The sequence below is a fragment of the Callionymus lyra genome, chromosome 1 (assembly GCF_982586985.1).
Source record: "Callionymus lyra chromosome 1, fCalLyr1.hap1.1, whole genome shotgun sequence".
Lineage (NCBI taxonomy): Eukaryota > Metazoa > Chordata > Actinopteri > Syngnathiformes > Callionymidae > Callionymus > Callionymus lyra.
The window spans coordinates 6,257,206-6,270,460 of record NC_141818.1 but is presented as its reverse complement, the minus strand read 5'-3'; the positions used below and the strand labels follow the sequence as shown (position 1 = coordinate 6,270,460).

General features: G+C 39.1%; 1 protein-coding gene across 1 annotated transcript in view; it reads right to left on the bottom strand.

Moving 5' to 3' along the window:
• prdm6 (PR domain containing 6) overlaps positions 1 to 12,391 on the bottom strand; it is a 57,251-nt gene extending 44,860 nt beyond the window's left edge. Inside the window, exons 1-4 of the mRNA XM_087790214.1 lie at positions 12,232 to 12,391; positions 10,708 to 11,349; positions 4,672 to 4,820; positions 3,183 to 3,341 (exon numbers count right to left, since the gene is read on the bottom strand). Coding sequence (XP_087646340.1) covers positions 3,183 to 3,341; positions 4,672 to 4,820; positions 10,708 to 11,335 — 936 coding nt within the window. The 5' untranslated portion in view covers positions 11,336 to 11,349; positions 12,232 to 12,391. The remainder of the gene's footprint in view (positions 1 to 3,182; positions 3,342 to 4,671; positions 4,821 to 10,707; positions 11,350 to 12,231) is intronic.
• Positions 12,392 to 13,255: the final 864 nt, after the last annotated feature.

Here is a 13,255-nt window from a genome sequence, read left to right as displayed (position 1 = left end):
AGAATAGCAAAAAAAATCCAACTTACTCACAGCAATTTTTCCTCCATTGAAAGATTAAATACATGTTGTTATGTAAAGTATCATCAAATGAAAGTGTGTAAGATGTGGGTTTGTGGGTCGGCGGTTCTGCCAGGTGGCCCGCGGTCAAGCAGTGATTTCACAGCTATGTTTAAAGAGTCCAGTAAATCTGTGACAACATATCATCTCTGAACCGGCTCCGACGGAGCCAAGAATTCCCGCCGAGTGACGACACCACACAGACTGGATCTCTCTGCGACCGCAGACCGCTGACGCGCTCGGCTGCTGACGGACGGACGGATAAACAGCAGCGAGAAACACGCGTCTTCACACTAACTAAACACCGTCTGAGACCTGACAGCTACGCCAGACTCGAATCTGAGGGAGGGAAAACAGCCGCAAGCCCCTGGAGGGGAAGGGTCAGAGGTCAGGGTCTGTACATGTTTGTACAGCACATTATAGTCCATAACAAGGATGGTTTTGAACCATGTTTTTAATCCTTCGACTGTTGCCAGGTTGTGAGTCTTTCCTTGTCCACTAGCAGATATTAGTACAGAATATCCAGAGGCTTTTTTCTCCCTCTGGACCAGAACCTCGAGAAGAAGGTCGACCAAATCACGAGGGTACGATCTTTGACTTCTATCCTCCTCCATCCATTGTATCCACACATAAACATCTATATTTCTCTTATGAAACCAAAGATAAAGTCATTTAGGCCGAGAACTAATAAATAAATATTCATTATTTGTGTTGTTTTATTGACTCCAATGCATCAGTATATTAATAACTCATTTTGAAAATCCGCCTCAATGATTTGATTGTTCGCTAGTTATGTTTGTATATATATTATTAGAAATGTAATTTAAATGTTATAGTAAATATCTTCATTCGTCTGAAGAATCTGAAGTTTTCGCTAATATTTTGTAATAATTTACAATATTTGCTAATATTTTAACCTTAATTTATGCGGATCCTGATGTTCACTTTAATCAAGTTTGTTTATAAAAAATTATATATTTTTTAATTTAGCCTTTTTTTTTGTATTTACACACTATTTGGTTGGCATTTATTTTGATTTTTAAACACATAATTTTATACGCAAACATTTAAAAAAAATGTAGGCCTTGTTTATTTTTTGAAACACATTTATTCTTATTTTACACAAATAGTTTATTTGTATTTGTAAACACAATTTATTTTTATTTTTAAACGTAAAATTCATTTTTACTTTTGACTGCATCATTTATATTTAAACATGTCATTTATATTTTATTTTAAATAACAATCAATTTTTTTCAAATACATTTATTTTAAATTTTTAAAAGCATTGTTTATTTTTATTTATTTTTTATCAAATTCATTTTTAAATGAAAAGGAGAAAAGCGGCAGCACTAATGTTACTCTTTGTTTGGCATATAAAAGATTAATTTAATAAAATAAAAGTCATAAATTGAGTGAGGACATACGACAAAAAAATAAAATAATAAATAAATAAAATGAATTACTTAAGGACACTGCTGTCTTTAATTCCACATCCCTACTATTTAAGATCTGATTATGGATTTAAAGTTACACCTTAATAACATTAAAAACACCAGGACCTCGTCCCTCAGACCCAGAACACCAGCAGCCCAGAGACGTGAGCGACTCCAGCAGCAGATTTATTTCACACTAAATTTCCTCTCAGAGATCAATTTGTCCAGGAGTAAAATACTGCGGCGCCGGAGGATCCAGGACTCTTCCAGCTCAGCAGGGGTCTTAATTAAAAGTGGCCCCTCGCTGGACACCATGGACGACATGACACGGCCGCTCTGATTGGCTGCAGGACAAACTTCTCCTCGGGTTTGTGGAGGCGTCAATAACCGACTTTAATGGGATCTGTGTGTAAAGCTCCGTCGTCGATAGACCTAATGAGCGCTTTAAAGCTGCAGGGCCGACGCCGAGGGCAGAGGAGTCGAGCACGGAGGGTGTTCGTCTGCAGATAATTGTTTATTCAAGGAATATATATTATTTTTTTCATATTCATGTTCAATTATTTTGATTGGTTTAAGTGTAAAAATATTGTTGCCACGTACATTTGACGAAGCAATGCTATTTTAACTGTTCTTTTACATTTTTATTTTTACACTCTTACTAGCTTTTATGGAATTACAATATTATTCCAATAATTTCTCAAAATGTTTAACTTTAAGTATATATTTATATATAATTCAAAGTTATAATTAAAAAAAGAAAAACGATCTGTGATTAACAATATTTAAAAGCAAGTAAGTAAGTGTTTTAAAGACTAAACTCAACTTTTTAACATGTTATTGATAATGTTTATCTATAAATAACTTGGTTTAAGATAATTCATTTGCACTTATGTTGTGTATCCATTAATTATTTGCAATAGTTTACATGCTAGTTCAATATTTTTAATCTAAGTAGTAAAGTTGTATGAATAAATTGCAGCTAAATTGTTAGTTGTTTTTTTTTTATAGTGTATTTTATCATTTTAATAAGTCTTTGTTTATAGTTAGTGTCCTTTTCTGTAATATAAAAACGTTGATTCATTTAAAAATGATGCAATTTTAACATAAAACCGTTTTTAATCTTAAAAATAAATAAAAAATGAATATTTGTCTGAACATTTAAATGTTAAAAGTCAGTAATATTATAATTTCAACTAAACGTTGGACATTATATGATTAGATATATTTTTACACTATTATTTCCATGTGACGTCCGTGAACAAACTAGACTTGTATTCTGTAATTAACAGGAAAAAAAAACCCATCGTGAAGAGCTTCAGCTCCGGCTGGACTTGACCTATTAAGCCATGACATCCAACGCCCAGCTGCTGACCTCTGACCCCCCTGTCCCTCCAGGTCGACCCCTCCTCCTCCTGCGGTGGTCAAGAGCAGGGAGACTGATGTCTGGTCAACTGACGTGTGATTGACCTTTACCAGTTTGCCCATCGGGGACTCATCCATCTTCACCGGTCATTCGCTCTTTTCCCAGCATCCCTCACTCCCCCGAAACAGATATAATCAAGAGGGAATGTTGAAAGTGAAGATGACGGATGATTATTCAATTATGTTCATACGAATGAATAATCTTCAACCGCGGCTCTGTTGCCGGGTGAACTCTCGTTGATAACTTCCATCATCATCTCTTCTTACCTCCCAGAGGTGTCGAGTGTTCTTCACGGCGCCGGCCTGCAGCTTGTCCAGGATCAGCGGGACTCCCTGAAACGGGCCGATCCAGGTGCCCTGAGGGATCCTCTGAGACGCACAGATCCCGTAACCCAGACCAGGAACCGTACTGGTGCACAGACACACCTGAGGAGGGAAAACAAAGTCTCACCTCTGACCTTTCGCCACAAGACGGGTAGATGGATGGATGGAAGAATCTGTGGATGGATGGATGGATTGATGTACAGAGTGATGGATGGATGGATGGATGGATGGATGGATGGATGGATGGATGGATGGATGGATGGATGGATGGATGGATGGATGGATGGATGGATGGATGGATGGATGGATGGATGGATGGATGGATGGATGGATGGATGGATGGATGGATGGATGGATGGATGGATGGATGGATGGATGGATGGATGGATGGATGGATGGATGGATGGATGGATGGATGGATGGATGGATGGATGGATGGATGGATGGATGGATTGATGTACAGAGTGATGGATGGATGTATCGATGGATGGATGAATATATGGATGGATGGATGGAAGGATGGATGGATGGATGGCTGGACGGACGGATGGATGTACGGATGGATGGATGTAAAGATGGATTGACATAACGATGGATGGAACGATATACCGATGTATAAATTGATGGACAGACGGACGGAAGGATAGATGAATTGATAGAAGGAACAGATTGATAAACATATGGACTACTAAACAGAATGTAGGGATTGATAGAGGAAATGATGGACGGATGGATGGACATACAGATAGATGGATAAAGGTAAGGATGGATGTATCAATAGATGAATATACAAATAGAGATGGATGTACAGATGGATGGATATACGGATGGATGGATTGATGTACAGATGGATGGATATACGGATGGATGGATTGATGTACAGATGGATGGTTATACGGATGGATGGATTGATGTACAGATGGATGGTTATACGGATGGATGGATGGATGGATGGATGTATCAATGAATGGATTGATGTACAGATGGATGGATATAAGGATGGATGGATGTATACACCGATGTATAAATTGATGGACAGACGGACGGAGGGATGGATGAATTGATAGAAGATAAACAAATGGACTGCTAGATGATAATGTAGGGATGGATAGAGGAAAAAAAGGACAGACAGAATGACTTATCGATGGATGGATAGACAAAATGAACGGATGGATAGATGGATAAAAAGATATATGGATGTTTGGACGGATGGATGGATGGGTTGGATCAACAGGTGGACGGATGTATGGACGTACAGTATGTACCAATGGATGGATGGACTGATGGATAGACGTAATGGAATGATGGAGGAATGGATAGACGTGGTGGACAGTCAGATGGAAGGTTGGATGGAAGAATGGAAAGACAGGATGGAAGGACGAGTGGAATCCACCGCGTCCCAGAAAACCAGTGCGCACACAGGAAGTCCCACCTCTCTGGGCAGATCTCTCAGCCAATCAGGAACGTCCGGCAGCGTGACGGGCGCCGGCGTGCTGCTGGTGCCGACCAGTCGCCTCAGAGAGTGAAGCGGACCGTGCATCGGACACTCGCCGTTCCTGTTGTCGGCGCACATGTCGCAGCCTGAGGAAAAAAATATATAAATATATATCAATTAAAAAACTGTTTACTGCGTTCAAAGAATCAAATACTTTATTTACAATAATCAAGAGAGAAGTTTCTATTAACTCAGGACAAGGAAAGTTGGATTTGGTGTCACTTGTCGTACAACACAAGACTGTGTGGTCATCGTTTTCAAGCAACAAAGCGATTTACACATTTTTAAAGTTCATCAAAAGAATTGGGTTAGTCTACAGGGGGGTCTAAGGTAAGTGGAAAGTCATTACGGTGGATAAGAGAATCACAATTGAATCTAATGTGAAATAAAAATTTAAAAAAAAACTTGTTTCGTGATATCTGGTTCATCAGATCCTTTGATGCTATATCGCCAAAAACATGTTCTTAAAAACACACCTGCGACCTGAACCCACAAATTGATGGACACCCCCCCCAATCCCCAATACCATATTGCAGTACAACAGTTTGCAACAACATTGAAGTAAATTAGTGTCTTTGGCATGAACGCTGTTCTGGGAAAACTTGTATCTTTGATCCTTTCATCGCGACAAAGTCCACCAGTAGACAAATATTTCTTCTGTCTTTTAGCTCAGCTCTATCTTCACCAAGAGAGACTAACGAAAAGTTCCTGGACCATTTCATATCTTGGCGTCCAGTCCCCTCACTCGTAAACAAGACGCAAATACTAATTTCCCTTCTGAGTACCACGGTCTCAGATTTAAAACAGCAGATTGAAAGCTTTCATCTCATTGAAAAAAAGCTCATTTATTCGTCCCAAAAGACCAAAAATGACTGGTCGTCCGTCACTCGAGGGGTTAAAAGCGAAGGATGAAGTTGTGAGAACGTTCCTCAAACGAGCCGCAGCCAGATGAGAACACTAACTGAAAGAATCCTCTCCTCGGCTGTTTTTCTTGGTGAAAAAACGCAGAGAGGCGGCGAATTAGCTGGAATTACCGAGCGTCAACATTTACTCAGCCTGACAGTAATGGATGTTAATTGACTGTAGCAACACCAGAGATTATAATCTGGACACAAGCTCCCACAGAAACCGGGGGAGAGCGAGGCCGACACCGGCGGGACTCGTACTGATTTTCTCCTGGAATAAAAACAGCGGATTGACAGCGACGATGGATGGAACGACATTAAAGTGTATTACGGTCGCTCGTAAAAAACCGCAACATCTGACAGCAATTCTCGCTCCACTTAATGGGAAAAATGTTGGGGCGCTCGGATCGCGGCTAATTAATCAGACGGAGATGTTTATTGTTTCCGCCGCCAGATTAAAGGTGAACGAGCGGATAGACCCGCAACTCAAGACTTTCTGCTCCTCGTTTGAAGAACCGGGCCCTGAACTTGTTGCGTGACCCGTCACTCAAACTCAGTATTCTCTTACTCCCAGCAGTGTTTAGACAGGTTCGGCTCGGTCCAAACTTTCTGCGAAAAAAAACCGAGGGGAAAATGGCCGCCGGCACTTTTCCCAGGTTCCGTTCCCACGCAGATGGACGACGCCCCCGGGATGATGATGCTCACGTCTTGTTTGTTGACCCGAGCGATGCGGCTCCGAGACGTTCGCTGACGTGGTGTAAATATTTGAGGCCTGATGTGGTACTGATGTATCGGATCCCTCGTGGAGCTGTCAGGGGTCTCGCACACACACAAGGGGGGTCACGTGACCAGGCAGACGGTGTAGGGATCGCGATCGCGAAAAAAATCTCCAACAAGTTATGACGTTGAGTTTTTTTTACCTCATTGCACAAATGTCTACTCTCTTCATAATAGTCTCAGTCCTTGGTATTTAGTCTTAGTTAAGTTAAGTTTAACTGTTACGACCAATATCTGTGAATCCAACAGAATAACATTAATAAAAATAAGACGTGTGAGAAAAATCAAAAATCAATACTTAATACACCGATATATACAGTATATCGATATTTATTTGTTAATGTATACAATTTTTTTATTTATTATATACAGTGTAGATATATATTCAAATCCCATTTTATTTTTATCATAGTTGTTTAATGATTTATATTTCATTAAAGTGTGTGTAAAATAAAATTATATGATTATACTATTTACAGTTGACAAAAAATGACTGGCCATTTGTTCATTTTTGTGTCGCATTTAAACTTCCGGCAGCTAGATGGCAGCAGAAGTTCAAATAAAATCCCGCAAGATCCCGGGCGGTGACTGAGGACGAGAGGATACAGTCGGCTCCAGCAGCTTTGAAAGATCATATTTGGATTTTTTTTAGTTCTTGTAATTCGACCAAAAGAGAAATGAAACAATCAGTAGATTAAAAATGTAGCGTCTCAAAATTGTTACGAAAACAATGCAAAGATATCGAAATATATCGATTCACTGCAGATGATGTTGATATTTTAAAATCAAGACTTGTTATTTGGTTTATAAGTGCATTTTGTTCATATACTTATGGACCGTTTCGAATAAAATCTTAGGATGTTTTTTTACATTATGACTAAAATGTTTATACTTCAAAATGTATTTTATTTTGATTATAGTTTTCATAGTTTTCTACGAGCATTTAAGGAAGTCTGTGAATCTGCAAGTGCATGTCCAAGAGTTCCTCTTTTGCTAACACAAATTGTTTTTTATCCATAAACATGCTCATGTGGTTCTTATTTTATCTTAATTCTACCTTATTTTAACATTTTTACTATCGCTGTTTAAAAATCACTGTATAAATAAAGTTTAATTCAATCATCAAAAGGTTTAGCTTTTGACAGGAATCAACTTTATGATGAAATTACCCAAATATAAAAAGATTTTAATCTCCTTATTATCTTAATAGTTTGTAATTGTTTCATGTGTTTTTTAAATAAAACTCTCGTATGCGTGGCCAGCTTTTCAAATGTTAATGACGACTCACATCTGGCGAGGAACATAACCGCGGTTCTAATGCTCGCGCCACTCCTGCTTTCTTTGAGCCAAAATTCCAACTTTCCTTTTAACACATCTCCGAGTGTAATAATATAAACAAACACCGGCTCTCCACACGCAACATTGTTTTACGGGCAGATACTCCAAAGAGGAACATTCAAATATTTAGTGAGGTAAAGGTTAGACAACCATCCTCCACAACAACAATAAAAAAGGGGAAAATGTATGTATAGAAAAGTTTCTTACTTTGTCTCTTGTGATTCAATTACATAGACGCTGACCTCGTGTCCAGATGGAGTTTATAAGATCTTATCGGCAATAACTTCAGGACCAGAACATTCTACTGCACAATACACTTTCAAAAGAAGGGATGTAAAATTCAATAAAAAACAATAAATAGCCAGGAGGTCGAAAAGAATAAAGTGTATTTGCAGCAAACGACTAACATCCAGCATCTTAAACTATCTTTTATGAAGTCAAGTATATCATGATGGACGCTTAGGAAGCTCTTCAGAGTCAGAGTTTGACCTTTGACTCTCATTTTTCCCTGCAAGTCTGATCTCTGTAGGAAGGAGGCGCTCTCTCACACGCCGGGGTCTTTAATACAAGACGAAGTTTAATGCTTTAGGACCTAAAATCAAGCCAAGTAACCAATATTTTCAAGAAAATATTTGAACCAAGGTTGATTAAAAAGGAAATACATGTATTTTTTAAATAGTTTGTGTTAAAATCATATCAATACCATCCTTTAAAAGTTTGTATGATTTTAATTTAAAAATATATTTTTTAATGGATTAGAGGGAAATGTAGAAACTAGAATACAGGATTATATTTGTAATTTCACACCAGAAAAAAATGTTTTTAGATCAGCATTTTTATCAGAATTGATGCAGATTCAGATATTTAACAGATGTAACATAACAAAGCCTATTAAAACGTTGACGGTACATCCTTCGACAACCAGTGTGTATTTTAAATGAAGAAGCAAATCTGGCAACTAAAAGAAAAAAAAAGTATCTTTAAATCTTTAGTTAATTTCTACTCTTTGGATTCTGTTTAATCCTCAGAAAATAAATAAAATAATACGAATTTTCAGACTTGATATATTTAAAAACAGAGGAAGAAGAATTTAAATCAATAATAATATTTGCTTGAATAGTAAATAACTTCTCATTTCAACGAGGGAATTGAACCGTAAACTACTTTTTTATCATTTCTCTGCCCCATTATTATGAGGACTCTTGAAATCAAGATAATAGTTTTTAATTAAAAGACAGATATAGAGACGCGCGTGTGTGTGTATTAGTGCGCGTGTGTGTGTGTGTCTATGTAACCGCTTTATGTTCGCCCCAAACACCCACTTCACACACACACACGCGCCCCCTTGAGACCTCAATACGGCCGTGTTGGGATGATAAATAGCGGCCTGGTGGATCGATCTCCCCCCTCTCTCTCTCTCTCTCTCTCTCTCTCTTCCCCTCATACTCTCCCCCCTTCCTCCTCCTCCTCTTCTTCCTCACCCCTCCTCACCCTCACCACAAACACAAAACTATATACAGCAATTAATTCCTGCTTGTCCCTCCATCCCTCATCGGGCCTGCCGGCGCGTATCGACGCAGATTACTGCTGATGGTCCGTTTTATCACCGCCGAATACACACACACACACACACACACACACAGAATCATCATCATCATCATCGTCATCGTGGATCCAAATGTGAATATTCAAAGTTGAACGGAGAATTAACGCAATAAAATGGTGTCATAATAAATCATTAAATACCACTTAATATAGTGTTTAAATATAAAACTATGATCGTAAGTTTCGTTCAATGTGAACGAAATTTACGATCAATGTGAGTGAATATTTGAGAAAAAAAACCCACACATTTCTGGTCAACTTTTAATTATTTAAACGTTCGTTAATATTTGCGAAAACACACAAAAGTTCGAATGTTCAATAATTATTTTACCATAAATAAATTATACTTAATTTAATTCAAGCGTGACGTATGTTTTTTTATAGAAATAATATCGATAAAATGGTAAATATATCGAAATATAAATTAGATCAAATCTGTCAAACACTTTGTTTTTTCAAAATTAATTCATATTAATTCGATTAAAAGAGCGTCAAAAACGGACGCGTTCGCATTATTGGACGATCATTTTCTTCTCTTTTTTTTGATTGACACTTGAGGCGATGGCGCGAGGTCGAAAGCGGAGGACGGGTGCGCGCACACGCACCAGTCTGACACGCATGAAGGTTTTCTGTCGATACACACACTCAAACACACACACGCGCGCAGCCAAAATTATAAAAAATAAATAAAAACGGATGTTTCCAGTAACATTTTTTCATACATCGTAAAATGGTTGATTTAACTAATATTTACCGACATTATTCCAAGTGTTGTATTAGAAAATGATAATAACTATGATTTAATGACGTTTCTTCCGCGCAGGCCTGCTGTCCTCGCTGAGGCTGCTGGCCTTTGACCGTTGACCTCTGTACTGTCCGGCGGAGCAGCTGTCAAACCGAGTGTAACACCTCGCTGAGTGTGTAACGATTGTCACTAATCTCATGCACTTTATTTGCTCTTCATTAAACCAGTGTTCTCATCCATTCGTTTAAGTGAAAGAATTAAAAGAAAACACCATTTAAAACGCTTTAATTTAAAATCTTACCATTAAAATTATTTTTTTAAAGACTTATTTATATAATATTTTAATTGTATATTTGCGAAAAAATAAAATAAATAAACAACAATAGTAAATTCAAATTTATACGAAACAGAATTAAAATGTAATTACATTTTTGAATGTCTTTAAGTTGGCTGTTAATTGTTTAAATAAACAAAACAAGATTAATTTCATTAATTTAAGCATCAATTACGCGTTATTATCTCCAACATGATGAAAATCGCCGAACGTTTATAACTGTAGGACATGTTGGCTGTCAAAAGGGTCAAAGGTCAAAGCGTACGTACGGTTGTTGAGCTCTCCCGTGTGGTTGCTGAGCGGGATGATCTCCATCCTCTGCTGCCCATACAGGTAGTAGTCCAGCTCCTCGGAGGTCAGCTTGAACCGGGACGTGGTCCCACCTTTGCACCCCTCCTCCCTCGCGCCGCCGCCGCCGCCCTTCACGCTCGAGGACACCACCCCCACCCCGGCCCCGCCGCAGCTCTGGTCCTTGTGCGGGTGGAGGCGTCCCGTCGCCTGCTGGTTCTCGGGCGGGACCACCACCACCAGGTCGCTCGCCGACCCCGCGGGGCCCGAGCAGACCGGCGCCAACGCCTGCCCGAAGAGGGCGATCTGCTGGGGGACGGGCAGCTGGGTGAGTCCGGCGGCGGAGGTGGAGATGGAGAGGGAGGACGACGGGGTCAACGCCGAGGATGAAACCGAGGAGGAGGACGAGGACGAGGAGGAGCAGTGGGTGCCGGCCAGCAGGTGGCTGTGCAGGCGAGAGGGCCGGTGAGGGTCCATGGGGAGGGCGAGGCGGTCACCGGGCGGCGGAGCCTTGAGCTGCGCCTGAGGGAAGAGCTGCTGCCAGTGCTGCAGGTAGGACGGGTCCACCTTCAGGAAGGCCGAGCCGCTCGGGTCACCGGGCTTCAGCATCGCTGCCCCACCAGCTGCCGGGGAGACGAGAGAGAGCGGTCAGAACACACCGGAGCTCCACACAAATAGAATTTTATGATCCAAAACTAACACTGAAGTAACTTCACTCGGGCCTGGAAACTAAAATACAATAAAAAAAAAGTGTATTTAAATTCTCACATACATTCTAACAGAAATACACAAGAATATATTCATTATATTTTAAATATAATAGTAAATACAAAAATGTTTAACCATCATGTCTCAGTTTAAAAACAGTAAAAATGTCCTTTTTAGAATAAAAAGAATCTCTCAATTTTTCATTTCAACTGACCAACGTTTTATTTATTTCTAATCCAGATTTCATTGAAATGATCTACTACAATTTCAAATCGGTTTCAATAAATCTAACGTGATTTAAAGTGAACATTCCACATCCTGACGACTAATAGATTTAAAGCCTCACAAAGATTAATTTCCGAGGATAACTCTCTCCAGAGATGATTTGGGGGTAACGGGATATTTCTTTTTTTTAAATATCGTTTATGGACTGAAATATTCCCACGCGGTTTCCTCTTCCATCAATCATTGTCAAATCCTGTTTTGTGCTTCTTTGAAACCTTTAAAAACGAATTAATGTCATAAAGAAGTTTGTCTTCAGCACATTTTAAATATGAGTTGATCTTTTTGTAATAGAGTTCAAGTTGGAATGATAAATATGTAAAACTCAATATGACTTTTAACGATGCCACGAGGACAACAATTGCAAGTTAATATCTTGATTATTTTCTAATAAAAAATATACATTCAATCCTGCAGGATTATTGTCAATATTTATTATTGTAAATTATAATGTAAAGAGTTCGGTCATGTTGAGCGCTAAAGAAATACAGGTAAAAGATAAATAGCAAACATACAAAACTCGACTTTAGTCTTGACGTCAATCGGTTGAGATTAAAAAAAAAACTTTCATGGATAATCCTGGAAGGTCCGGTCCAAAGCAGCGGTCACACGCGCGCTCCGTGTCCGAAAAGAGGCGTCGCTGAGCGGCTGAAGTCGCGCTGACGCTCCGCTGAAGTTTCCCCTGGATCTCTAGGTTCTAACTAGGACTTGATGCTGCGACGACAGGTTGGTCTTCAGGGCAGAAGCGGAAGATCTGATCCCTCCTCCGGCGGCGGTCAACCATCGAGGAGAAGCGGACTCTGTCCAGAGAGTCTTGGAACTAGCGGAGCGAGGGTTGCCGGCCCCCCCACTCTCTCTCTCTCCTCCCTCTCTCTCTCTCCCTCCTCTCTCTCCCTCTCTCTCTCTCCCCTCCTCATCCTCTCCCCTCCTCTCTCTCCATCAGGTTCTCCCTCATGTTTCGCTCCAACAAGTTCAAAAAATGTGGAAAATATTCAGTGGAAATTGATAAAGTTTCGTTTAAATTTGATTTTAATTTCACATTAACATGTTTTTTTTATGATGTTATTACATCAATGCCAACAATTACACGTGTTTGCTATTTCCTTGTTTTTATTTGTTGTCATTTCTCTAATATATTTCACTTTTTTCCGATAAACCAATTGAATCCATGGACAACTTTTTCTCTCGGTTTTATTCTTTTAGATTGATTTTTTTTTTTTTTAAATCTCACTCCATTATCTTTCTACTTTTGTGCTTTACTCAAGACAATTTTTAATCATTTCTTTGCTTAAACTATTTTTGTTAGCAAATTTTCATTCAACTTAAAGCAATTTATGACACATTAAACCTTTAAAATAACTTTACCTGCATCGCTTAGGAAAAAAAAGTGTTTATTAACGGTACATCAAAGCAAATATCTCTGATCTGATTTGACATTCCACTAACTTTTGACCCCCCCCCCCCCCCCAGCAGATCAAAGACATTTTTACCTTTATATTTTTTGGGGAATATTTTTCATAAAAAGCTACTGCTACCATG